The following is a 27,769-nucleotide window of genomic DNA, read 5'->3' as shown; positions in this document are numbered from 1 at the left end:
GAAAAAAATTGTATCCATCCTGAAATGTTTGTACCGAATGAACCTGTTCAGAACTTTCAGATTCAGGATTAAACGGTACTTCCCTGAGGGTTTTTTCACCAGGAAAATATGTGAGTAAAAACCCCTGCCCTGTTGGTTTACTGGGACTTGAATTAGAACCTCTTGCTGTATCAGCCCTTGGCAATGTTGTCACATAAAACCTGCTCGGGGGTGGTTCTGAAAATTCCAACCTGTACCCCTGATCGACAATGCTCTTCACGAACAGATTTGGAGACAGCCTGTCCCATTGTTCGCGAAAAGCTGACAGTCTCCCCCCCCCACTGGGGAGAGATTGTAACTTGCTCTTGGGGGACTGCTCTGGGGGAGATCTAAAGAGGACTCCACCCCTGCCTTTGCCCTTCTGCGAACCCCATCTGCTCTTGCGATCCTGGTCTTTTTTATGGGACTGCTGAAAAGCACGAAAATTCTTTTTGGCAACCTGCTTTTTCTTAGCTGGAAAAGCCTTCTTTTTATCGGCTGTCCTATCCAGCACCGACTCTAAATCGGGTCCAAAGAGCAAGTCACCCGAGAAGGGCAGACCACACAGTTTGATCTTAGAAGCCGTGTCCCCAGACCATGTTTTCAGCCAAACTGCTCTCCTGGGTGAATTTACAAGAGCCGAAGACCTGGCGGCCAGTTTAACTGATTCTGCTGATGCATCCGCCATATATTTGACTGCATTCAGGATCAGTGGAAAGGACTCTAAGAGATCCTTGCGGGGTGTCCCCGCTTCAATATGGCTCTTCAGCTTCTCTACCCAACATTCCAGGTTCCTGGCCACTACCGTAGCTGGATTTAGACTGACTGACGCAGCACCCCAAGCCTTTTTAAGGATGGAGTCAGCTTTTTTTGTCCATTGGGTCTTTAAGGATCCCCATATCCTCAAAGGCTAGATCCGTTCGTCTGGATACCTGCGAGAAAGCTGCATCGACTCTGGGTTTTTTGTTCCAAACCTCTGAGTCTTTATCTTCGAAGGGAAACTTTCTCTTGAGAGCTTTAGAGAAGAAAGGGGCTTTTTCTGGGTCCTTCCACTCCTTTCTCACCGAATCTGAGAGGACCCTGTGGACTGGAAAAACTCTCCATTTTGTTTCGTCCAACCCCTGGTACATTTTGTCATGAATTGACAGCTGTACTTTTTCTTCTTGAATTTCTAGAGTAGTCTAGATTGCTTTAAGAATGTCATCTACTTCCTCTAGAGATAGCTTGTACTTAGAGCCCCTGCTATCTTCTTCCTCTTCCTCCTCCTCAGAATCCCTGAAGGAGATGAGTACTACCCCCTTCGTCTCCAGAATCCTCGGTCTCCACCTGTCTGGACGACGACGCCCTGGGGCTGGGCAGCAAGTTCTGAGGCTCGGTCTGTGCGGGAGGGTTTTGTATCAGGATGGACCTGACTGAACTCAAGGAGTTTGCCAGCTCTTTAACCGCAGAAAACAAATCCTTATATTGCTGGGATGTTTCCTCTTCCACCAATTCTCTGATACAATTTCTGCACATTGCCTTCTGCCACGAATCTCTGAGGGGGGTCTTGCAAGAAGGACATTTTCTCTGACCTGGTCTAGCTTTTCCTAGTGATTTTTCCTGAAAAGACATGCAGGCTTAACTCACTAAAAGCTCTCAACAACCAGTCGCTTAACACCAAGCTAGGTGCAGAGACCCACCACCAAACAGACCACTAGTGAGACCCCAGAACTAGGCTGCAAAGGGTCAGAGCGAAGTCACCTCTGACCTGCAGCGACAGGACCCCAAGAGGGGGGAACAGACAAAGACATAGCCCAACAGTGAAGCAGAGGGTGCCAGTGCACCTTACATACCTGGGCTGGACCGGTGCTAGGGGCGCCTGTCTCCGCCATAGCTGGCTTACACTCCTCCATCGCTGAGTAAGGCAGCTATACACAAACAGCTCTGTCATTTTTTTAAATTTTCCCGGCCGCCGCGTCATCAGGGCCGGCCGGAAGCGGAAGCACACAGTCACCTGACCCGCCCCATGATCCCTGCGTTCCAGGCGCTTGAACCACAGCGCCACGCCCCCTCAGAGCGCCCACGCGTCACCGTAAACGACGCTGTCGCCGCCCAGGACCCGACGCCGAAAACGGAGCCACGCCGCTGACCTGCAGCGACCTCCGCCAGCGACAGAGCCCTCCCTGCGCTAATCCAGCTGACACCGGGCACCCGACGCCGGCACTCCGAGGGTCCTTACTCCCGTGAGATGGCGAGACCAGGAGCTCCAGGAGTCCTCCCCCACTGGAGATGCTGCTGGGGGTCAAAAGAAACAAACAACCGGTACGTGAGGTAAGCCTTACTCCCCTACAGAGAGTGTAGCTCTCCCCTGGTTCAGGCACATGCTTCCTCCATGGAGGAAACACAATAACTGAAGCCATGGAGGAAGAGGAGGTGTTTTTAAAGTGGGCATGTGTTTCCTATGACAAGGTGGAGCTACACTGGATGAATTCTGGATGAAATGTGAATCTCAATTTTTTTGCTTAGAATAAAGATCACGATTCTCGGCGTAACAACATCTTTTACACTATACAAATTGGGCTAACTTTACTGTTTAGTTTTTCTCCTTTTAATTCACAGGTGTTTTTCTTTTTTCCCCAAAAATTGCTTTTGAAAGACCGCTCTGCAAATACAGTTTGACATAAGATACTGAAAAGACCGCCACTTTATTCTCTAGGGTCTCTACAAAAAAAAAAAAAATTATATAATTTATATTATAGTATATATTATACTATACACACACACACACACACACACACACACACACACACACACACACACACACACACACACACTTGAAATCGGTTATTTGTGCTAGAAAATTACTTAGAGTTATACATACATATACATATATATATATATATATATATTTCAGACACCCTAGAGAATAAAATGGTGGTCGTTGCAATACTTTATGTCACACCGTACTTGCACAGCAGTTTTGCAAGCTTATGTTTTTTGGAAAAAAAATACACCTTTTTCAGTAACGTTAGCCATTTTTTTTATATTGTGAAAGATAATGTTACGCCAAGTAAATAGATACCCAACATGCCATGCTTCAATATTGCGCCCGGTCGTGGAATGGTGACAAACTTTTACCCTTAAAAATCTCCACAGGCGATGTTTAAAAATTTCTACAGGTTACCAGTTTTGAGTGACAGAATTATTGCTCTCTAACGATCGTGGCAATATCTCACATGTGTGATTTGAACACTGTTTTTATATGCGTTTGCTTCTTATTTACTTAACTTTTTATTTTTAAGCTGTTCTTTAAAAACGAAAAAAAAAAAATGGGTCACTTTTATTCCTATTATAAACATCCCTTGTAATAGACGCATGACAGGACCTCTTTAATGTGAGATCTGGGGTCAAAAAGACCTCAGATCTCACATTTACACTTAAATGCAATAAAACATTTTTTTTATTTTTTTCCCAAAAATAAATAAAAATTCCCCTTTAAGACTACTGGGCAAAAGTGACGTTTGACGTTGCTTCTGTCATCCAATGTTATGGAGCAGAGAAGGGGCCATCTTTCCCTCACTCGGCTCCATGCTACTGAGGGAATAGGATCGGATCATCTCTGCCGCTAACGGTAAAGGTTTTACATAAGGAAATAAAAGCAGATCATTGTAAGCACCCCTGTCAGTGTTAAATGGTCTATTTCAACCCTCTAATGGCTACATCTGCAGGACAGATTGCACTGTTCAATACAAAAGCCCTATTGGCAGAATCACCTGGTAAAAAATAAAAGAAAGCCTAAAAAGATAACCAATGCAGCCACCACATCTAAGAATTGGTGAGCTGCTGTATATTAAATGTTTGCTTTTGGGTTTAATACCGCTTGAGGGACTTGAGAGCAACTTACCACCAGTGGTGCTAGACGATGGGTCAACAGCCAAAACTGCAACTTTGTGTCCCTGCTCAGTAAGCATTTTCCCAATATATTCAATAAAAGTTGATTTTCCAGCTCCTGGGGGACCAGACAGGCCTATGTCAAATATTGGGGAAACAAAACTATTTTAGTCACTGAATAGTTCAATATAAAATGTAACAGTTTTTCAAGTTAAAAATCTGAAATAGAACCCTAAAATCCATAAATTAATAAATAACGCAAGTAGCAAGACATGTGAAAATCAGATCAGAAAACACAGGAAGAACTTTGCACACAACCACAACTCAATGAATAATGTGGCTGTTGCCGCACCGTTCTTAAACTGTGACAGTGGGTGCGGGAAGAAGATCCCACGGGGGGTTGAGGTAGTGGAGAGGTTAGCTGCTCCAAAGTAACATGTTACATCCTAAATATGGGTAACAAGGTGAACTTATCCTTTAACTGCTTCCGGATTGCCACATGTACATTTACTGCTGCAGGGCAGGGCGGCCCAGGTGTGCAAAATCACATACCTGTACGTGATTCCGTGCAAGCGGTTTAGGTTGTGTGCCACTCCTTCTGTGATGGGACACAGCAGGAGCCAATCAGCAGGTCTGGTGGCCTCGATCTGCCGATCGTTCACAGGAGAGACTGATCAGCGGTGTGCCGATTTAACAAAAGCACACCACTGATTTGTCAGAGAGGAAAAGTGAGAGATCGGGTTTTAGCTAAGCTGAATCACGATCTCTATTTTCCTCCAGTGTAACAGGCTGGTACTGGCTTATAAAGCAGCCGATCAAACCAGTCTGAGTTTGCTTGGCTACTTTCGAGGGCAGAAGAGAGAACTGGGGTTTAATACAATCAAGATCTCTCCATAACTCTCATGACCCATGCTATCACAAGGATTGTTGTTCATCCATTCAGATGACAATAAAGTTGATAAATCAATAAATAAATTCAAAGAACGTAAAAGCACCCCTGTAGCCCTTGGCAAATGCACACGTGGGTTCCAAACACATATTTAAACAGTGATTGAACCGCACGTGAGGTAAGGCTGTGAACGTCACAGTGGGTGCAAGAATTCTAGCACCAGACCTCCTGTGTAACTTTTATTTGGTAACCTGTAGGGGCTTTTAGTTTCCAAAATGTATTATTCAGAAATGTTTTAAAAGTATACACATCCAACATTTGGCGTTGAATCAAATAAGTGTTGTTGATTATAAACCAGGGTACAACAAAACAGTATAACAAATGAAAAGGGCATCAAGCAGGGAGATAACACAGTGTAACAATTCTGTCACATCTCGCCCCTCTAAGGATATCCAAATTGTGGGAGAAGACACTCAATTAATACACTTAAGGCAATAGTAACCCATCTTTCCCCCGGTAATCCACTGACGTAAAATATTATTTAGAAGGGAACACCCCCCCCCCAATCGCTACACCTGCTTGTTGCAGCTAACTAACAACTCCTCGGTAGTCACAGAGACCTCAAGTGGCCTGAGGGTTGGTCCAGAGGCAAAACATAAAAAGGTATTATTATTAATAATAATAAATAAATAATACAGAAGCAAAAAATAATAATTATATATATATATATATATATATATATATATATATATATATATATATATATATATATATATATATATATATATATATGGAAAACGAAAAGAAGGAAAGAAGACAAAACCAGAAGAAAAGCAGTACATCGCATCCCAAAAGAAAAGTACTTCAAAACAGTCCCGTCTCATAAGGCTTCCGACAGGCAATTCATTCAGGGTTCCCAAACAAAATAATTTTGTTGTTCAAAATCGCCAATAGGCATTCATTTACCTTTATCTGAGATAGCTTGAACTTTGGCAGGTGAAAGGGAACTGTAGGGGTTTTCCCAAGACCTGGCTATGGAAAGTCTAGCTGCAACTAATATAAAGGCTATGTGCCTCCTTGTGCATCTTAGCGTCCTCTCTTAGCGTCCTCTCCTCCGGGCACCCCAACAGTGCCTGCAGAGGTGATTTAATGGGGTTCACTTGAGTGAGCAAGTGTATGAAGATGTAAGTTCGAATCCAGAACCTCCTCACTCTTGGGCAAGTCCACCACACGTGGAACATAAAGCCATCTATTCCGCAACCTCTGAAGCACTGTTGGGAAGCCCCCGGGACATAGTTTGCTACTCTCGCCAGAAATAGCAGTGCCAATGGGGTGTGTAGGGATTTAAATTCATGCGTGGACAGTAATCTGTCCCATAGGTTCAATGAAAATGATAGAGTTGGACATAGCATAACTGGTCTATCCTTCGCCCGCATCCACATTAAGTGGCTTATGTCCTTACTGGGGTATAGGGACAACTCCAAGGACATCCAATGCGGCCTGGAATGTTGTGTATGCAAGCGGATCAGCTGAGTTCCCTGCGCCGTGTGGAAATATTTACTCAGATCTGGTATGCGCAGGCCCCCCTCAATTGTGTACAAGGTATATCTGTTCACCCTACTCGTAGGGGCTTTTAAAAACATTGCCTATGGATAATTTAACGTACCTTTAGTTTGTTGCCATTTCACAGGCATGTGCAATTTTAAAGCATGACATGGTTGGTATCTATTTACTCGGCTTAACCACCTCGATACAGGGCACTTCCACCCCCTTACTGCCCCAGCCAATTTTCAGCTTTTGTTTCTGTCGCACAATGAATAACAATTTCGCGGTCATGCAAAACTGTACCCAAATTACATTTTTTGAGACAGATAGAGCTTTCTTTTGGTGATATTTAATCACCACTAGGTTTTTTATTTTTTTGCTAAACAAAAGAAGATCCCACATTTTTAAATATACTGTAGAGACCACATGCTTGAAAAAAAATCTAGTATTGTGGAGACAACCCGATTGATATAGTCAAAGGTACACACCAGGTAGAGGGAATCTTCAACATCTTCATATAGGTCTTGCATATGGTCATATTACAACTTGGACAAAGGAGTAATACTTTAATGAGCATTCCTTTTCTTTAAAGTATTTCCGTTCATGCTGTTAGGCAAGATTACAAACTTGGATGTCAAGCACAACTCTCATTTAGCAGGTCCAGACATACTGGCATAGTTCATTGCTGGTGATGGTTAATGCTCACATTGCTGAAAACCATATTCACTGAGGTCCCCATAGTAAAAATGTAAAGTGGAGGAAACACATATTCAAATCTGCAAGCAAGCCATATGAGATGTCCAGAGACTGCAGACATGTTACAGGGCACGGCCAGGGACTATACAGTAAACTGTAGTAGACTTGCAGGCATACAACAGCAGATGGATACAGAAAACAGACAAGCTGTAGTAAATGGTCAGAGACTGCAAACATATTACAGCAAAAAGAGCCTGCAGGCATAGACATGAGAGATAGTCAGAGACTGCATACAAATGAGTCAGTAGATGGTCACAGATTGCAGATATTCGACAGATGTGGCTGGGGACATGCTGCAGGACTGAGTCAGAGACAAGTTGTATAAGAATGCCAGAAATCTCCATTATTAGTGTCATTTAAATGAATGCTCCCCACTATTGCCTCAAGGGTTGCATAAAATTTACTAAAGGGTTGCACATGGGCCATGAGCAGCAGGTTGGGCATCAGGGATCTAAACATTTTGCCCTTCAGATTGTGTGTACCCCTTTTGCTAGTAAAGTTAAAAATCAAGCTATCGTTCAAATGAAAACAAGAAGCTGACATAAACGCATTGGGAATTGTAAGCATGGAATACATCACTTACCTATTCTAAACGCTAGAGGTTTTCCATTATTTAGGTGCTCCTTTTCTCTGTGATGACTTAGTACCTTTTGCAGCAGTACTTGAGCAATTTGCCTTTTTCTCATATGTGTAGATTCTATCAGTGTTATGGCTTCTGCCAAGCAAGCTCGATGCCCTTCCACCAAACCCTCATAAATTCTATTTAGCAGTCGCTCTTCTTTTTTTGCTAGAGTCTGCGTTTCGTGCTGGGTCAGCGCTGCGATACACAAGTTCCTTCTGTTGCTAGGCCTGGAGTCCATCTTTCTTGATGTAAAGTAATCATTTCTGTGCTTGTGTATGGATGTTTGAAGCAGCGCAGAATTTCTATGAAAATTGGTAGACAGTGTCCATGCTACATTCCGTAGCTGGAAAATAGGAAATGTTTGCATGTTTCCAACAGAGACTGTCACCACATCAGATCTCGAAGAATAAGAAAAGTGAAATGGGTTTGATGATAGCTAAACTGGAGGCTTGCTGGTGTCTTCTTCAACCTTCAATAGGCAAACATGTTGCAAAGTATTTTCTAAGGAAAAAATAAATAAAAAATACAAGTTACTTTTAACTATCTAGGACAGTGGTTTCAGCCCTTTTCTTGTCAATATCCAGCCCTTAGGGCATTATTCCCCCTACTGAAAACAGCAGTGGGGATAGTTCCTACCACCGACACCAACCATGGGGCACTATTCCTCCCCACCGACACCAACCATGGGGCACTATTCCCCCCCACCGACACCAACCATGGGGCACTATTCCCCCCCCCCACCGACACCAACGATGGGGGGCACTATTCCCCCCCCCCACCGACACCAACGATGGGGGGCACTATTCCCCCCCCCCCCACCGACACCAACGATGGGGGGGCACTATTCCCCCACCGACACCAACGATGGGAGGCACTATTCCCCCCCCCCACCAACGATGGGGGGCACTATTCCCCCCCCCCCACCGACACCAACGATGGGGGGCACTATTCCCCCCCCCCCCCACCGACACCAACGATGGGGGGCACTATTCCCCCCCCCCCACCGACACCAACGATGGGGGGCACTATTCCCCCCCCCCCCCACCGACACCAACGATGGGGGGCACTATTCCCCCCCCCCCCCACCGACACCAACGATGGGGGGCACTATTCCCCCCCCCCCCCCACCGACACCAACGATGGGGGGCACTATTCCCCCCCCCCCCACCGACACCAACGATGGGGGGCACTATTCCCCCCCCCCCCACCGACACCAACGATGGGGGGCACTATTCCCCCCCCCCCACCGACACCAACGATGGGGGGCACTATTCCCCCCACCGACACCAACGATTTGGGGCACTATTCCCCCCCACCGACACCAACGATGGGGGGCACTATTCCCCCCCCCCCACCGACACCAACGATTTGGGGCACTATTCCCCCCCACCGACACCAACGATGGGGGGCACTATACCTGCATTAAATTAGCTTCAGAACCTGTGTAATTCATATATGTGCGGGTTTAAAGGGAATAGATGGCACATATTTATGGTTTATCAATCCTAGTATATACCATACCTAGCCGATGCCCCTGGAAGTGGGAAATCACTGCAGAAGTCACCACTACTCTAGTGATCTCCACATGCTGAGTGTCTGTCCTGCTGTTTTCTGCCCACAGGAGGTCAGCTACCCAGCACAGGCACCAATCAGAGAACCTTGGCACCCCTTGAATGAATGCAAAGCGTTTTGTGATTGAACCAAGTGGAGAGATGACACTGCTGCCGTTATAGAGCACGCGTAGTTACCACCACATCCACAGGTTCTGGGGCTGATAAAGGTGGTATTTAAACTCACTTGGTGCCTGATCTGCATTCAATTATCCTCAGAACCTGTGTAACTCATATGTATTCAGGTTTAAAGGGATGAGGTGGCGACTTTAAGTATACATTCTGCAAAATAAATAATGTTTTGGCCTTAAATACACTTTACTTAGCTTTAGAAGAGTTACCTATGATTCATTATCAGTCATTTATTTTATGGTAATCTGTAGTTCCTGAATGACCTGGATGTGTTCTATTACCTGTCCAGAATCACTGGTCTCTCTCTATACGTGGGTGCTCTTTGTTACACTTCTATTCCCTCTCCTCTTTATACAGCAATGTGACAATACTGTCTCAGCATTTCCCTCCCCCTTCACCGAAGTCTAAATCTTTTAGCTATGTCTTCCATACCTCTCTGAACACCCCTGCCTTCTCTTGAGTTCCAAGCCTCGATCTCACTGGCAGCCTTCACAATTCAAGCCTCGATTTCACTGGCAGCTTCCACATTCCAAGCCTCGTTCTGGTTCTCTCAGCTTCCAGGATGCTAGCTAGACGTTGTCTGTACGTCTTTAGTCACATGACTGCAGACTGGAAAGAGAACATGCCGGGGGAGTTAGAAGGGATCTTTTCCTAAAGTCTACATTAACCACTTGCTTACTGGGCACTTAAATCCCCCTCCTGCCCAGGCCAATTTTCAGCTTTCAGCGCTGATGCACTTTGAATGTCAATTGCGTGGTCATACAACACTGTACCCAAATGAAATTGAAATCATTTTTTTCCCACAAATAGAGCTTTCTTTTGGTGGTATTTAGTTACAGCTGGGAGTTTTATTTTTTGCTAAACAAACAAAAAAAGATGCAAAATAAAAAATAAAAATCATGTTTCATAGTTTGTTATAAAATTTTGCAAACAGATCGAGGAGGAATCAGCGCGAGGAGGAAAAATAGCCGATTACCGGCTCTGTTGTGTCACATGATCAGCTGTCATTGGCTGACAGCTGACCACGTGGTAAGGGGTCGGGATCGACCCCTTGCTCGGATCCGTGATCAGGCGAGTCTCATAGACTCGCCGATCACAGGGCGCGCAGGCCGCTCGTGCACGGGACGACGTCAATAGACGTAGTCCCGGCAAAGCAGGTCCGCGCTGTAGCCGTCATTCGGCTATAGCGCGGATCTCTAGAGGTTAAGATACACATATTATTAAGATACACCTATTACACTGCCATTCCTCACATTACTTTTTGATGCTTAAACGTCTTAAAGTGACTCAAATCTGGTTTTAAAATAAAGTAGAAGAATGTATTCTTAAAGTGGTAGTAAAGTCTTTTTTTTTTTACTTTTAACTACAGGTAAGCCTATAATAAGGCTTACCTGTAGGTAAAAACAATATCTCGTAAACCTATACAGTTTAGGAGATATTTCCCTTGCAATGAGCCGCTGACTTCAGATGCGCATGCGCTCTGGGGATTCTCAGCTGAAAGTCCGGCAGACGCTGGACCTTGCCGGAAAGAAGTCTCACGCGCGCATGCACGTGAGTGATGACATTGTGGCTCCGGCTACTCACAGCACTGGAGCCGCGATACCCAGAAGACACGCCAAGGGAAAATGTCAGCTCCCTCATCGTGGACCGGGTGAGATACCAACGTCTCTTTCTAAGGTAGGTATTTCATAATGAGCTAGTATGCCTTCAGCATTACTCAGCATTACTCAGCATTACTACCCTAGCAGTAATGCTCAGCATTACTACCGCTTTAAAGTGGTTCTAAAGCATTAAAGGCATTCTATGCATTAAAGCGTTTGTTACCTTCAACACTTCATATTCCATGATATGTGAAATCCATGCCAGTCCCTCTGATTTACTACTAAAAACTGACCGCGCTAAGCAGGAGAGCACAGCATGGTCAGTGTGCCCTCCTCCAATGATCAGACTTATCCTGACACACACACACACCTCCCCCGTTTCACAGCCTTTCACTGAGAAGATCGCTGCTGTTTCTCCTCCACCCAGCTCTTATGCAGCTGAGAACATAGGGAATGTTATCACTCATAAAAAAAAAAGGGGGGGGGAAATGTTATTTATAATGTATTTTTACGTCGATACAAAAATGTTTTGCCTTTCATTTCTATTTTAACTAAATAGGTTGCTTTACAAGGTGATCATTTACAATGACTAAGGTAAAAAACCTGTGCTGCCGTTCCCCAACCCCCCCCCCCCCCCTTTTCCTAACCCAAGCCCAATCTGAACACAGCGATGTGCACAAGCACAGTGGCTCCAGCTGCTGTCTCTCTCCTCATTGGACAGATTGACAGTGATTGGTTCCTGCTGCTATCAATAAAATCCGGTGACACAGGATCCAGGGCCCAGTCTCACTGTCTGTATCAATGGATGCAGCAGCAGGATTCGAAAACGAGCCCACACAGGTGTCCTCAGGGAAAGTGGCTTTCCGTGGGGGCACCCGATAAAGAGGAGGAGACTGGAGCTACGGCAGGGGACCCAGAATCAGGGAAACTCTGCGCAAAACTATTACACAGAGAAGGTAAGTATAACATGTTTGTTTTTAGTAAAAAAAAATAAAAAATCTTTACAACCACTTTAACTACTTAAAGTGGTTGTAAACCCTTACAAACCACTTTGACCTACAGGTAAGCCTAGATTAAGGCTTACCTGTAGGCCCAAGAAATATCTCCTAAACCTATATGGTTTAGGAGATATTTGCCCTTAAACAGGCACCGCTGTCTACGGTGCATGCGCCGTAGACAGCGGCGCGCAGGCACACTGAGCACAGCATTCACAACGACGGAGCTGCCGCGCGTGTCAGCTCCCGTGCGCATGCTAACTCTGGAAGGGCGTACACTTTGACGTCCTCCCAGAATTTTGCTTCCACGCACCCCCAGTGCACGCACCGGGAACATCCGCGACCGGACCCGGCACATCATGGTAAATGGCTGCTGACCACGGCCGTTTACCACGTCATTGCTCTGTCAAATGACGGAGCGATCACATGTAAACAAACCAGCATCACGTATGGTTCCTCTCTCCCTTTCTGTACAGAAGGGGGGGGGAGATCAGGTGCTGCTGCAGCACTGTGGACTGGATGTGTAGTACTCACAGTGCTGATTTGTGCCCATTGCAGCCATTCAGCCAGCCATCCATACTGAGCCATCCATCCATCCTCAGCAATATTCATCCATACTCAGGAATACTCATCCATGTTCAGCTATCAAGCCATACTCAGCAATACTCATCCATCCATCCATACTCAGCAATACTCATGCTCATCCATCCATCCTTACTTATCCATCTATCCACCCCCATCTATACGCAGCAATACCCATCCATCCCATCTGTACTTAGCGGTACCCAACCGTCCCATCCGTACTCAGCCATACTCAGTCATCCCCATTAGGGTTGCCACCTGTCCGGTTTTCACCCGGACAGTCCAGGTTTTTGACACACATGTCCGGTTTTCAGTGTGCCTGACACCCGGACACACTGCTGTCAGTTGAGAGGGGAAGTGGAAAAAGTGTCATTCAGAGGAAGGAGGGATGAGCTGCTGGATGATGATAGGTGAGAGAATTGAGGGGTTTGTATGGGTGAGGCTTTTCTTTACTGTGTGTGTACAGTAAGTGCTTCACTATGCCATACTTGCTTGGCAGCATGATCGCTCCATGCAGAGCAGCTCCACCTCCCATCTCAGGCCCCCAAATTCGGCTCCCGCATCTTGCCTTCAGGCTCAGCCATGCTGCTCCTGTTTGCTTGACTGTGCCTCTCATGTTCTGCACCTCTGTGCAAAGCAGCTTTGCCTTCTAACTCTGGCTCCCACGTATTGTCTTCAGCCATGCTGCTCCTGTCCAGCTTGTAAGGTAGGAGAGTGCCCCCCCTCCTGTCACACCGCACCCCCTCCTGTCAAACTGCACCCCCTCCTGTCACATTGCACCCCCTCCTGTCATACTCTTCCCCCTCCTGTCACACTTTTCCCCCCCTTCCTGTCCCATTGCACCCCCTCCTGTCACACCAGGGGCGGATCCAGAGTCTAGTCTTGGGAGGAGCACTGCCAGAAAATTAGGCGTCGCTTGCTTAAAAATCACTGATCGCCGCCATTACTAGTAAAAAATAAATAAATAAAAATTCAATAAATCTATCCCCTGTTTTGCAGACGCTATAACTTTTGTGCTAACCAATCAATATACACTTATTGGGGGGGGTTACCAAAAAAATGTAGCAGAATACACATTGGCCTAAACTGATGAATACATTTTTTATAGCAAAAAGTAAAAAATATTGTTTTTTTTTTTCAAAATTGTCGGTCTTTTTTTGTTTATTTTGCAGAAAATAAAAACCAGAGGTGATCAAATACCACCAAAAGAAACCTCTGTTTGTGGGAAATTGTCATTCAGTTAAAGTAACACAGCGCAGTATCACAAAAAATGGCCTGTTCATGAAGGGGGGGTAAAACTTTCCCGGAGCTGAAGGGGTTAACATTGAACAAGTTTTAAGGGCATTTTTTTCATACATAATGACAGTTATGGCACACATCTATTTTGCAATTTGACACAATCATTTATTCTTTTACTCACTTTTAGTTTAATATTTTGGTGCTCTGGACCTCTGGTGGGGGAGGGGCACCCATGCAGGTTGCAGGAGCAATGAGTTGAGCGGGAGCAGAATGAGCGGGATCCGGTAATTGCACTAGTATGTCCGCACTCCACAGGCAGCATTAGATGACATTAGATGTCCTGGGTTCATGTCGCTCTGCACTGCAGTGTGGAGAAGATGGAGTGAGGAGGTGGGTGGAGCCAACATCCACTCAGGGGCGGAGGCCTGCAGGATGGACTGTGGAGAAGATGGAGTGGGGAGGAGCTGAGGGGGTGGAGCCAACACTCTCACTCAGTGATGGAGTCGGTCGGAAGAAGACTGCACTCTGAATGCCGGTGTCTTATCACATATGGTCCCCCATCGGATAGTGTCCGCTGTGTACTGCGCATGCGCAGTACACAGCAACACAGATTCCGAAAATTGCCGAGGATGAACGGCGCCTGCGCACTGAGTCCAGGTTCTATCCCCACTATCTAAGTGGACATAGAGTAAGAATATAAAAGAGCCGAGCGCAGCGAGGCCCAGCCCAAAGCGGGGCGAGCAAAGCTCGCCCGCGAGGGGCCCTCTAATATTCACAACCCTATGTCCGCTTGGATGGTGGGGCTACCACCTCCACTCATGGCGCAGGCGCCGTTCAGCTTCGGAGATTTTCCAAAGCTTCGTCTGCTCCGTACTGCGAATGCGCATGCGCAGTACGGCACGGACACTATATCATGGCCGGACAGTATATGGCAGAACACCGGGGGGCTCTCTCTCGCTTTCCTCAGCAGCGGCAATGTGACTCACTGACATCACTGGTTGCTAGGGACTAGCAACCAGTATAGGAAAAACATACAGAGGCCAAGCCCGCGGCGCAGCTCCACCCACCTCCTCAGTGCAGCGGCGTAATTATTACGGAGTCTCTCTCTCTCTGCGCCACTGATCAGCTGGTGATGATACTGAGAGAGAGAGACTCGGGAGTCTGGACTGCACTGCAGTCAGTAATATTTTCGGAGGGGGCAATTGCCCTGTTGCCCCCCCCCCCTGGATCCGCCCCTGCTTGCACTGCTTGTTCCAACCATATGGAAGTGAGGGGGAAAAGGAAAAGTTTGGGAGCTTACAGAAGACATTACAAAGAAGCAGAAAAAAAACAGTAAGAAACAATCTAATTAGAAATAGATTGCAGGGACATTAAAGTGGAGATAAATATACTTTTTCTTCAGCGGTCTCCAACCCTCACCAGCACCTTCTTCTGGGTGCTGTTCTTCAGCCATCTTTATTGGTCGGCGCTGGATTACATCACTCCTGCACAGGATTCCATCATCTTGGCACACAAGGGATCAATTTACATGCCAAAGAATGCTGTGAGCAGGCAGGTAGGCATGTCCTCTTCATTAAACAACCTGCCTGCTCATAGTTTGGGACAGTGGAACTGTGGTTCTGCTTTAAGTAGTGGACGTTTTTGGAATATTTTTGGAGAATAAGGATATCACTGTGTGTTACTTTAAAGTATATCTAAATCCATGACTTGTTAAATCATTAGTAAGACCTTATCTGGAATATGCAGTTCAGTTTTGGGCACCAGTTCTCAAAAAGGATATAGGGGAACTGGAGAAAGTGCAGAGAAGGTCAACCAAACTGATAAGAGGCATGGAGGAGCTCAGCTATGAGGAAAGATTAGAGGAACTGAATGTATTCTCTCTTGAGAAGAGGAGATTAAGGGGGGATATGATCACCATGTATAAATATATAAGGGGTCCATATAGTGAACTTGGTGTTGAGTTATTCACGTTACAGTCAACACTGAGGACAAGGGGGTACTCTTTACGTCTAGAGGAAAAGAGATTTCATCGCCAAATATGGAAAGGTTTCTTCTCAGTAATGCTGCATACACACGATCGGTTTTCCCGTCAGAATAAACCCCAAAGGTTTTTCCAAGGGAGTTCCACTGAAACTGTTGTGCCTACACATGATCATACCAAATTCTGACCATTTAGAACACGGTGAGGTACAGAACGTACAACGGGACTAGAAAAAATAAGTTCAAGACCCAGTGCGCCACCCTTTTGGGTTTGTATCTGCTTTTCAGTGCGTGCAGGCAGTTCGTATCTGTTTTTTTCAGTGCGTTCTGGTCCGCTCATTGCCAATTTTCAGCTCCCTCTTCACAGGCCTTGCTATTCTTCAGTCCGTTCTGTTTGTTCGTTCTGACCAGCTGACCGTTTTGAAGCCATGTTGCGGTTACATGCTCGTTGTAGAGTTCGTGCTGTGCAGGGGCTTGGTGTTGGAGTTTTAGCTTTGACACAAGCCCAGTCCATGAACAGGGCGAGGAGTAGTTCATGGATGAAGAATTGGTTACTCCAGCCTAACCAATTCTTTCATATACCTGTTCTCCGTGAGATCCGTGAGAATAATCCTGAGGATTTCAGGAATTATCGCAGGTTGACAAACCCCATTTTTCCCCATCTGTTGGCTTTGCTGTCCCCTTATATCAGCAGGTAGGACACCTGCATGTGGCAAGCCATCACTCTGGAGCAGAGGCTCATCGCCACATTGCAGTACTTGGCGACTGGGAGAAGTCTACAGGACCTCAAGTTCTCTACAGGCATCTCCTCCCAGGCTCTGGGGATCATTAACCCAGAGACCTGTTCTATCATTCAGGTCCTGCAGAAGGACTATATTAAGGTAAGTTTTCTCCTTTGACATCACAGTCTATGCATTTAATGTTTTCTAATATATTGTATTTCTTTCCTCATTCCCTAATTACCATGATTGTAATATGCTGTGAATGTCCCCTTTGTCCTCATGCATGCTGTAATCTTTTAATGCTCTTTTTTGTCCTTCATGCATATTTGCCTTCACCATCCCTCCAGCATGCAATACTGGGCCCATATACACCTAAAGGCTAGTGACTTAATGTATTTTGTCAGCTCCATTGTAGTGCTTTACCCTAAACGCCCGTAAAATGTGTCCAAATGTTATTTCTATCCTAAAATTCAGGCAGAGTGCCAGAGGCTTTTTTTGGGGGTCCCAAAATCATTTGGAACCCCTCCCCCCCAACACTAAATCCACCATACCAATCCTCTATCTGCTGACATTGCCAAACCCAATACACACTATGCCTACTACCTCTTTTGTGGTCATATTTATGGATGAATTCCCCAAAGCATGTAGTGAAAGGGACTGACTGAATACTTTCAAAAGGGTACTGTTTAAAGTTTTATACTCCTATTATTATCTTGATAGGTAATTGCAGAATGTAAAAAAGTGCTTCCATTTGTACAGTGTGTATTTATATTTTTGTATTATGACACTTCTTTCCTGTCCAGTGGGCTGCCAATAGTGTAAGTAATGAGGTGCTGGCCAAAGTAACACACATTATTTATGCATTCAGCTCTCAATGAAGTGGAGAGGGTTACCTGTCCAAAACATCCCCCGCTCCTAAAATTTTTACAATGGGCCATCAGAGGGGTGGAGGAATCTGATAAGTGGTCCTTAGATTTTTGCCTTTAAATACTCCTTAAAATAAATGTTATACTGCTGTTGGCCAAGAATGTTTGTGTCTAATCTGCTTGCAAGGTTTATGTGCAAAAATACAATTTTTTTTCTTGTTTCACTCTACAGTTTCCTTCAACGCCACAGGAATAGCAGACTGTGGCCTCCCACTTTGCCACCCATTGGGACTTTCCCAACTGTGGAGGGGCAATCGATGGGAAGCATGTCCACATCGTCCCACCATCCCATTCAGGGTGATACTATTATAATTACAAGGGGTTCAATAGTATCCTGTTGATGGGGGTGGTGTCGGCAACATATGACTTCTTGTATGTGGAGGTGGGGAGGAATGGCCAGATGTTAGATGGTGGAGTATTTACCCAGACCGAGTTCTACTGACATCTCAAGAGTGATGGCTTGGGATTGCCACCTCTGGAGGAGAACGTGGAAGGGCTGCCATTTGTCTTTGTTCCAGATGAGGCATTCGGTCTGGGTGGCCACGTGTTGAGGCCATTCCTCCAAAGCACCCTCAACCCGGAGAAGAGGGTTTTTAATTATAGGCTGGCCAGAGCCAGAAGAGTCATGGAGAATGCCTTTGGGATCCTTGCCAGCCGCTTCCCGCTTGTTTCAAACAGCAATAAATATGGCAGAATACAAACTGAACCATATAATTTTGAGTTGCTGCATCCTGCACAAGTTTCGCAAAAAACATAATCCTAGTTATGTTGCCTCTGTTGGGCCCGAGGCCGGACTTTCAGAAGTTACAATGATGACCCTGGAAGTGGGCCGTCCTGGCCTACCCCCCTTCAAAGTGCCCGTGAAGTGAGAAAATGATGTCCAATATTTTATGGGTAGGGGGCCATTGCTTTGCCAACAAATTTTCAATAAATTTTATTTTTTCTCAGATAAAATCTTGATTTTCATTTACTGCTTGGGTATATTTTTGATGACTCGTAGGTTCTCCTAGTGCAATTGTAGTGCCTAGTGGGTTTTCCATTATTAAATAACACCCACTATCACTGTATAAACATCAACTTTACAAAAAAAATGGTATTGAAAGAAGAATCTACACATTGTTGAATATAAAATCTTTTATTCTGTGCACATTCACATGTGCGTTGTAAAACATATTTTTCATAAAAACACCAATTATTGTTTTGTTTCTTTTTTAATTAAAAAAAAAAAATTTAGGGTACATAAACAGGCATGTTTCAAAACATAACATACACAACTCAGGAACTTACAAAGTTCAACATTGAAACACTGAAGGCAATATCAGACATTATAGTGTCCAAAATGTCTTGATATTGCCTTCATCAGATAAGGTGATGTCACCCCTATAAAAGCAAAATTTTGAAGATGCACACAAATTGGTAGTCCAAATGGGTAATGTCAACATGTGCCATCTCCCATCATGGGGGATCAATGGATGTGTTTTGGGGGTGCAACCTCTTCCTCTCACCTACTAGAGTCATGAGGAAGGGGTTGCACCCACAAAACGCGTACAATGAGATCCCCTGATGGCAGATAGCACATGTTGACACACGGTGTGCTTCAAAATCTGACTTTTAAAATGTACAAATATAAAAAATAGAATCTGGTCATCTAAAAAGAAAATGAAGAACATGATCAATTTTGTTTTAGGGAAAAAGGGATTATATTCTCTCCAAAACATCGATCATGTTCTTCATTTCCTGCTGCATGATGTCAAGGCGATTGTGCATTGCATCCATCTCCCCATTCCACGCCATGATTTTGGTAATGAGGGTTTGGGTGCTGGCCCTAATAAAAGGTTCCGCTGCTTCCCCTTCCGCAACATCACCTAAAATTGAAAAAACATGTATTTAGAAAAATGCAGGCATACATAGATTACCTGAAGTTGGGGTTTCAGACACTCATCTGGTGGGGTGCCCATGTTGCCCACTTCCTCCCCTTCTCCTTCCACCACATCCTCGGGGGGCTTGGGCCTACTTCCGCATCTGGCTGACATGGTCAGGGGTCCCTGGGAGTCTTTTCTCCCCTATGAGAATGAAAAAAAAAGGTATACTTAGCACACAAATATTTGAGTCCAGAAAAAGAAATGTGAAACATTGCTTAGAAGTGGTGTACAATTGTCTTTTTGGGAGATTCAAGTTGAAGACATGATTAAAATTCCCTTTTTAACAAGCTGCAATACTTACCTTTTTTGGACAAGTTTCACAGATGGAAACACCCCAAGTATCCACTGGAGCACCTGTGTGGGTTACCCTAAAAAATGTGCTCTGGTGTCCCACACTAGTGCTCCTGAGTCCAGGTGTGTAAACAGCTGCTGAGTGTCCTCTCCTTACATTCCACTGGATCAATTTTGCAATTCATTCAAGTTTCAAAGACATCTAAACTTCCTAAAATTCTTTTAATAAGACAAATTAGCATGACCAAAATGTAGTTAAAACCTTGTATCAGCTAAATACATCATATTTATTTGCAAACGAACAATGTTTCTTACAAACGATTACTATGCCCACGAACATGAAAGTAACCATGTCAAACTGTACAACAGTAAAGAAAAGCACATGGAGCAGCATGCAAGTTAACCCCTTGCCGCCGAGCGTACGCAGATGTGCGTACTAGGCTTCCGGGAGTTATACCGGGATGATGCCCGCACCTGCAGGCATCATCCCGGTACCATTTTTCTAAACGGGCGATTGGCTTTCCAGCCATAACAACCAGCGGCTAGGGAGGGACTGGAATGACGCCGTAAGTGGCGCCATTCCAGTCTCCTAATTGTAAACACGGAAGCGACGTCATGACGTCACTTCCCGTTTACTCGGCTGCCAATGGCGCCAGATTTAAAAAAATATATAGTATTCAGAATCGCCGTAATACTTTGAAGTGTAAAGGACTTTTAGCAATAAAAGTGATCAAATTTTATTTTATTTTTTTAAAACAATTTATTAATTTTAAAATTAATAAAATAAATAAGAAAAATATTTTTTTTTAAATATTGCAACAATCGCCGTTTTATTCTCTAGAGTCTCTGCTAAAATATATATATATAATGTTTGGGGGTTCTAATTAATTTTCTAGCAAAAAATATGGATTTTAGCTTGTAAACACCAAATGTCAAAAATAGGCTTAGTCATGAAAGGGTTAATAATCATAATGGGAACACACGACAAGTACTTACTTTTTTGAAGCACCTTCTTTATTCTTCAATACTGATCCGGCTCCCTTAGTTTAAGGTCGGACCAGCGCTTTTTTAATTGGTCTTTAGACCGTCGTATCCCAAAATGCTGCTCCAGAGTGGTCACAACTGATATTATTTGGTCCTTCCGCAAATTGGGATGGGTGTATGGACCATTTTTCCCATCATAATCCTCCCTCCGCAAGATGTCCACCATCTCCACCATTTCTTCAAAGGCCATGTTGGTGGCCTTAAATCTCCTCCTTCTCCTGGATCCAGACGTTTGGGGCTTTCCTCCTCGCTTGATGTAAAACTAGCCACCTGTGTCTCTGCCATGTTGCTCCTACTGCAAACCGAAGAGAGAAGGGGGAGGGAATATTTGTGAAAAAAAAACGTCAGGGGCCGGTGACGCGGGTGGAGTTTCACGCATGCACAGTGTATAAAAAGCTAACACGCATGTGTCGTAACTACATTCTGTGTGTGCGGAAGAAGGAACGGAAGCCACGAACGTAATAAAGCAGGTAATTTTTGTTTTTATTCACGATTTATATAGCGCCAACAGTTTACGCAGTGCTTTACAATGTATAGGGGGGGGCAACATTATAGTACAGTTAAATACAAAAGTTACAGGAGGGCTCTGCTCATAGAGCTTACATTCTAAAGGGAGGGGGTGGTGGTACAAAAGGTAATAGCTGCAGAGAATGATTTGATGGGGGTGGCTTGGGACAGTTGTTAGGTGGGTGTGGAATAGGCTTCCCTGAATAAATGAGTTTTCAGGGATGGACAGGGTAGGGGCTGATGGAACATACTGGGGCAGGGAGTTCCAGAGGATGGGAGAGGTTGAATTCTGGAGATGTTGGGACATGAGTGGCCTATACTGACTGTAGATTGAGGCTTATATTGGAATAAGATTAGGAGAGTTTAGCCTGATATTTAGTGTATCTGTCTTGTGCTTGGTCTTGGTCTTTCAGAAAAAATGAAACAATTTAAAGATCCTCATTTTATGTGACAATTCATAGATCGATACAGAGATATGAGGAATTTATGGGAGGTGAAAAACCCCTTATATCAAAACAAACCAGCAAGGAAGGCATCGCTGGAGAACCTGCTGGAATTCGTGAAAAGGCAGGTCCCCAACGCAGGCATCACGTTTGTTGAAAATAAAATTGGTAGCTTGAGAAGCACATATAGGAAGGAGCTTCAGAAGGTCCAGAAGTCAGGAACAGCAGCAGATGATGTGTATGTACCCAGTCTTGGGTACTACAACAAGATGCGTTTTCTGGATGACCAGATGGAAGCCAGGGAATCACTTTCGACTCTTCCGGCCCCCCTTCCATCCAGCCTTCCATCCACCTTTCCCCCAACCCCAGCTGAGGCTTCTGAGGACCAACCTGGGCCTTCCATCCAGGAAGAAATTGTGGAGCCCAGATGGAGCCAGGTATAGTATGTTTAAACATATTTTTGTGGGAAAATGATTGTTCTTAACTAGATGATATTATTGCTAACAAATTAATGATTTAACAAAAAGTGTTTTACATATCAATAGACAGTAGGGGCCAAAAATGAGTGGGACAAGAATGAAAAATGCTGGGGTCAGAATGATAGTATTTTCTATTTATTAACATTCAGTTTCCAACAGTCATGAGCTAAAAACTGTGTGTGATTGATGAACCAAAAACTAAAACTATGTCCCTTCTTCATACACAGGAAGACTTCAGCCAGGACGAGGCTCTGGAAATTCGGCACACAGGAGGAGGCGGGGGGAAGTGGCAGCCAGGAGGTGGCCAGGCCCAGTCACACCCAATCCCAGGTCCCTTCCCCACCACCTTTCAATCAAAAGGCCCAGGAAAGGGAGGAACGTGGAGGAGGCAGCACTGGGCGGCTAATGACACCATGAAAGCCCCCCTCAACTATTTAGAGGCCTATGGCATGTATATAGCCTCAAATTTGTAGCAAATGGAGGAGCGCCCATGCCACAAATGTGAAAAATGTATTTCTCCAACGTTGCCTTCCCTCTTTATTTTGTTATTAGGAGCCAGAATACATGGATTTTTAATTTATGAAAATACTTGCCTATGTGTTTTTATTAAAATAGGACAGTTTGTTTGTGAGAAGGCAGGTACATTTCATAAATACAATGTTAAATTAACAAGGGACACCAACACCAAACAACCTCCTTGAGGTTTACAAATACAAGAAAATAATGATGTTGTGAAAACGTGACATACAAAATAAAAATAAAAATATGGCGATGACTATAAAATAATAAAAAAAAACAGGAGATCTTGATTTAAAAAAAAAAAAAAAAAAGACTATAAAAAAAAATAAACGTTATTATAGAGATCTGGCTTTAAAAACAAAAAAGATTAATCATGAGATCAGGAGAAATAATAAAGAAATACGTTTGTGAGAACACTGTGTGAATATCAGCAGCAAAACAACTTAATTCTTCTAGCATTATAAAGAAGAGAATGTGGTGCATTGAAAGATTTAAAAAATTCTGTTGGACGAATGTGCCATCTCCATTACAATGGTAGTTTTACCAGACCGAGCTCCATCTCCTACTTGATTCTGAGCATGCGTGGGTCTGTGGCGTGTCTGAATTGCCACAGACGATCGCATTTTTGGATAGGAACTTTTCTTGACCGAAAAATTGAGAGCATGCTCTTTTGCTGGCTGGAAGTTGGCCAGCAAAAGTCCGATGGAGCGTACACACAGTCACATTTCCTGATGAAAAACTCTCATCTGTTTTTTGCGGGCCGAAATTCCGATCATGTGTACGCGGCATTAGAGCCAGCTCAGTAGATTGCTTTAAGAAAGGCCTGGATTCTTTCCTAAATGTACACAATATACCTGGGTACTAACATTTATAGGTAAATTTGATCCAAGGAAAATCTGATTGCCTCTCTAGGATCAGGAAGGATTTTTTTCCCCCTGTTGTAGCAAATTGTATCCTGCTTTTCTGGGGGGGGGGGGTTCGCCTTCCTGGTTCAACTGTGGGTATAGGATTGGGTATATGGGATTGTATGATATTTTTTTTTTTTTTTTAATGGTTGAACTGGATGGACTTTTTTTTCAACCTGACTTTGGATTGAGTGGGGAAAGACTGGACCTCCTGTCAGGTTTTACTGTCATTGAAGGCTCCTAAGTAGAGTGACCAGATGTCCCCAGTTTTTAGTATCTTTGTGCCCTTCCTGACTGAAATGACTGCACAATGTTCCCTCCACCCATCAGCTGCTTCCCCTCCTCAACCCTCTGACGGCACTCTCTCTGGTGCTCCCCAGTATAAGGCCTTAGTGGAAATTGCTATATAAACCTCAGAGGAGACTTCCTATACTGTCTCTGCTCTCCTTGCCTGAAGGGCCCCCACTGGCCTTATTGTGACTAGCTGCCTCTTCCCGTTGTGATTTCTCTCAGTCCCTTTCTTGTGACCCCCCCCTCAACACATCCCACACCTGACCCTTCCACCTACCTCCTCTCCTCATAAATGACCCATCCCACCTGCCTCCCCTTCTAAATACCTGACCTGTCCACTTACCTGGCCTGTCCATCTATCTTCTCATAGCTTACCCATCCACCTACCTTCCCTACTAATACCTAACCTCTCCACTTACCTTCACATATTTGACCTGTTCACCTACCTCATCATACCTCTCCTATCTATTTACTTGCTCATACCCGTTCGATCCACGGTGAGCCACAGCACATCATCATGATTCCCAATCAAACCTGTATGACTTCTTGTGGGTCAGGGCTCCTGTGACAGGATGGTCGCCAGGTCCTCCACGTTCCCCTCCTTGTTGGGCGCCAAGCAAGGGTCTCATAGGAGGCCTACCCTGGGGTGGGTTCTTCTGGGCTATGCTAGGCACACACATGTATTGCCACACTCATGGTCTACTCTGGTAAACTCTCTTGATGTACTAAAAATTACCACAATTACTTGTGCACTTAGTAGGGACACACAGAGCCAATGCCCTCTCCATCATATGAATGAATGAGTAACTTGCATAGTGCTATCTATGCGAACTAAATCGCCTCAGGGTGCTTTTTGCCACCGATGTCCATCTGCGGTAGAGTATAGCGCGGTCCTTTACCACATACTAGGGCCAATTTCTTTTAGACAGGATCTAATTAAGCTACCAGCATGTCTTTTGGGTGTGGGAGGAAACCGGAGTACCGGGAGGAAACCCACGCAGGCACAGGGAGAACATGCAAACTCCAGGCAGATGGTGTCGTGGTCGGATTTGAACCTGCGACCCTATTTCTGCTAGTTGAAAGTGCTAACCATTACACCATTGTGCTGCCCTATCACCGCTACCTCACTCCCAGTAACGGCGTGGGGTCCCACGATGCACCTAGCATAGACTCCATGCATGCATTTCACTTAACTATTTGATATCTGTGTACAGGATGAGGGGGCCCCCCCGGTGGTGCAGTTCTGCTTCTGTTGCTATGGGAGACAAACCATCGCAGAAGGAGTGCAAACAACAGCTCCCTCCTGCCTATCTCACCTGCCACATGTACACGCTTAATGACAGGCTAGAGAAACCTTTGTTACCCTTGGTAATCACTTGTATCTTCACATTGTATGAACTCCTTGCATTGATTTCTTCATACTCCAATGTTTTTTTTTATGTGTAACCCAAGCTGTAGACTATATGTGCCAGTTACTAAGGCCGCGTACACACGGGCGGACTGTTCGCCCAACTTTGTCCGCTGAACAGTGTTTGGGCGGACAGTCCGCTCGTGTGTGGGCTTTCAGCGGACAGTTTCAGCGGACAGTTTGACGAACAAGGTTTTTCGGAAATTCCGTAAAACTGTCCGCTGAAACCTTGTTTGAGCGAACAGTCCGCCCGTGTGTAGGCTTGTTCGACAAACTAAGTTCCGCGCATGCTCAGAAAGGCTTAACACGCCGAAAGTTATAATGCAGTGTATAGGACGTCGTATTTTTCGTCCCGTCGTACGTGCCGTTCACGTCATCGCGCACGGTTTCAGCAAACTGTTCGTTCGTCGTGTGTGGCCATGCCCGTCCATGCTAATTTTGAGCGGACTGTTTGCCGAAACTGTTTGACGGACAAAGTTGGGCGAACAGTCCGCCCGTGTGTACGCGGCCTAACATTGTACCCCTTTAGTACCTTCAGACCAGGCAAAAGCAAAATTTAAAAATCTTTAGTTGAAGAATACATTAACATGATGGCATTCACAGCAAACAGTTCAGAATATGGCACAGACATTCCCCTAGTATCCCTAGTCCTGAAATCAGGCTTGTGGCTGCCCCAGCATACCTGCATAAGAAAGTGTCCATCTCTGGCAGAGTCCATACTTGGCATCTTTAGGTAGAACTGCAGGTTCCAGCAATCCTCCTGCATCTTGCTGGCTGTCTGTGTCTCTCCCACCCCATACAGACTGTGTGACCAAGTCTCCCCTCTCTCCATGGTCTCAGAGAGTCCCTTTGGATTGGGCCCTTGTCCTTTTATAACACATAGGACCGGAGGGTCAAACCCAAGAAAACCCAGGAGTGTGGTTAACCCCTAACTTCCCAGCTGGGGCAGCAGTAACGTCTACCTGCCTAGCTGCTTATTGTGATGATTACCCACTTGTTAACCACCTAACAATTGCAGCATACATGACACATGGAGGAGAAAAAACATGGGCAGTCGTGGCATTGGGACCATCAGCAGATGCAATGCAATTTGCATTGTACAGTGTGGACAATTCAGAGAGGGAGGTGAGGATTTTAGCTGGGGATGGGGAGATGGGGGGGATCATACTGGAAGGCAAGGGGGAAATTTTTGCTTGGGAAGCACGCTGAGGGGAATTTATTAAAGTGGTTGTAAAGGCTTAAGATTTTTTACCTTCATGCATTTGTACCACCCTCTAGTGTATGCTACTAGAATTAGAGTAGGCAGACTACAGTCTGGCCCAGGGATAAACCTGAGTCACTGAATCGGGGTCAGGGTTGTTAGAGGCCGGGGCTGGATGACTCGTCCTGGCAGCTCTCTGGTGCCTCCCCCTGTTTATAGAATGTTGGAGAACGTTCTGAAAAATAGTGAGCGGAAGCAAGAAGGGGTTGAGTTGAATATTTAGGGGCCCTTAGCCAATCCACTTGTTGGGAGCCTGGCAGGGAACTAAGGAGACCCTTCAATAGTCATGAGCCATGCCAGGAGGGGAGTCAGGTGGAAGATGGAGAAGCAGTGCTGAGGGAGTCTGTTGGTGGCCCTCAAGGGAATCCTGCCAGGGAGGAGTTCTACCTCAGGCTGGAGCTTGGGAGGCTGGCCTGGAAGGATCCTACCACGGGAGGGACCCTAACTAAAGGGGCAGCAGAGATAGCAAGGACTTGGCAGTGAGTGGATCAGCATGGTGCAGGGACAGACTAGGGGGAGAGACTGCCATCTGTAGCAGGTCTCTCTTGAAGCCAGTGGTATGCCAAGTCTTCATCGAACCTTGCCCTGGGAAATCTCCATCTTGCCTGGGAAATCTCCATGTGTATGTCAGTCAGGAGGATGGGGAAGAGAAAGCAGCCAGGTGGGCTGGTGGTGGCTAGGTGGGCTAGCAATTCTGCAAGCAGGAGATCTGGAATCAGTGTCTATGGAAAGGCAGAAGGTGGTGAGAGATGCTGTTCACTCCACATGTGCTACTTTACCAAGGGAGTGCAAGTTCCTAGCCCATAATGGACTGTTGCTGAGCTAACAAGAGACTGTTAGTTCCTCCAGGAGTGATCCAACAGAAGCTGTTTCGAAAAGGGAACCAAGTTTCTGCAAGACAAAGGAAGAGGAATCTGCAAATAGGGAGGAAGTTGTTCCTGGTTTTGTTTAAACGGACATCCCATAATCCCTTAGCCCATTCAAGTTGTTTTCTTCTAATAAAACAACAAAACAAGCCAAAGTACAAATTTCTGTGTCTGATACAAAAAGGAAATTCTATGTGACTGGCTATGTAGCAGTGGGGAACCCTGACATCAGCAACGCCTAGTAAACAATATTGTTTTTTTTTTCCCCAATTAAATCGATGCAGTGCCACATCGCAAAAAAGGGCCTGGTCAGTAAGTGGGTAAAACCTTCCAGGGCTGAAGTGGT

The 27,769-nt window shown here is 45.1% G+C and overlaps 1 protein-coding gene across 4 annotated transcripts in view; it reads right to left on the bottom strand.

The window, feature by feature from the left end:
• Window positions 1-10,020, bottom strand: part of MMAA (metabolism of cobalamin associated A) — a 46,768-nt gene extending 36,748 nt beyond the window's left edge. For 2 of the 4 annotated variants that reach the window (XM_077476982.1, XM_077476985.1), the window contains exons 1-3: window positions 9,875-10,020; window positions 7,662-8,201; window positions 3,902-4,024 (exon numbers count right to left, since the gene is read on the bottom strand). In XM_077476982.1, the coding sequence (XP_077333108.1) occupies window positions 3,902-4,024; window positions 7,662-8,067 (529 nt within the window). In that variant the 5' untranslated portion in view covers window positions 8,068-8,201; window positions 9,875-10,020. The other 2 variants (XM_077476983.1, XM_077476984.1) reach the window with 2 other exon arrangements.
• Window positions 10,021-27,769: the final 17,749 nt, after the last annotated feature.

Source organism: Lithobates pipiens, unplaced genomic scaffold (assembly GCF_037356315.1).
Source record: "Lithobates pipiens isolate NorthernLeopardFrog02 unplaced genomic scaffold, aLitPip1_a1.2 Scaffold_13, whole genome shotgun sequence".
NCBI classification, from domain to species: Eukaryota; Metazoa; Chordata; class Amphibia; order Anura; family Ranidae; genus Lithobates; species Lithobates pipiens.
This window is presented reverse-complemented; position numbering and strand designations above follow the sequence as displayed.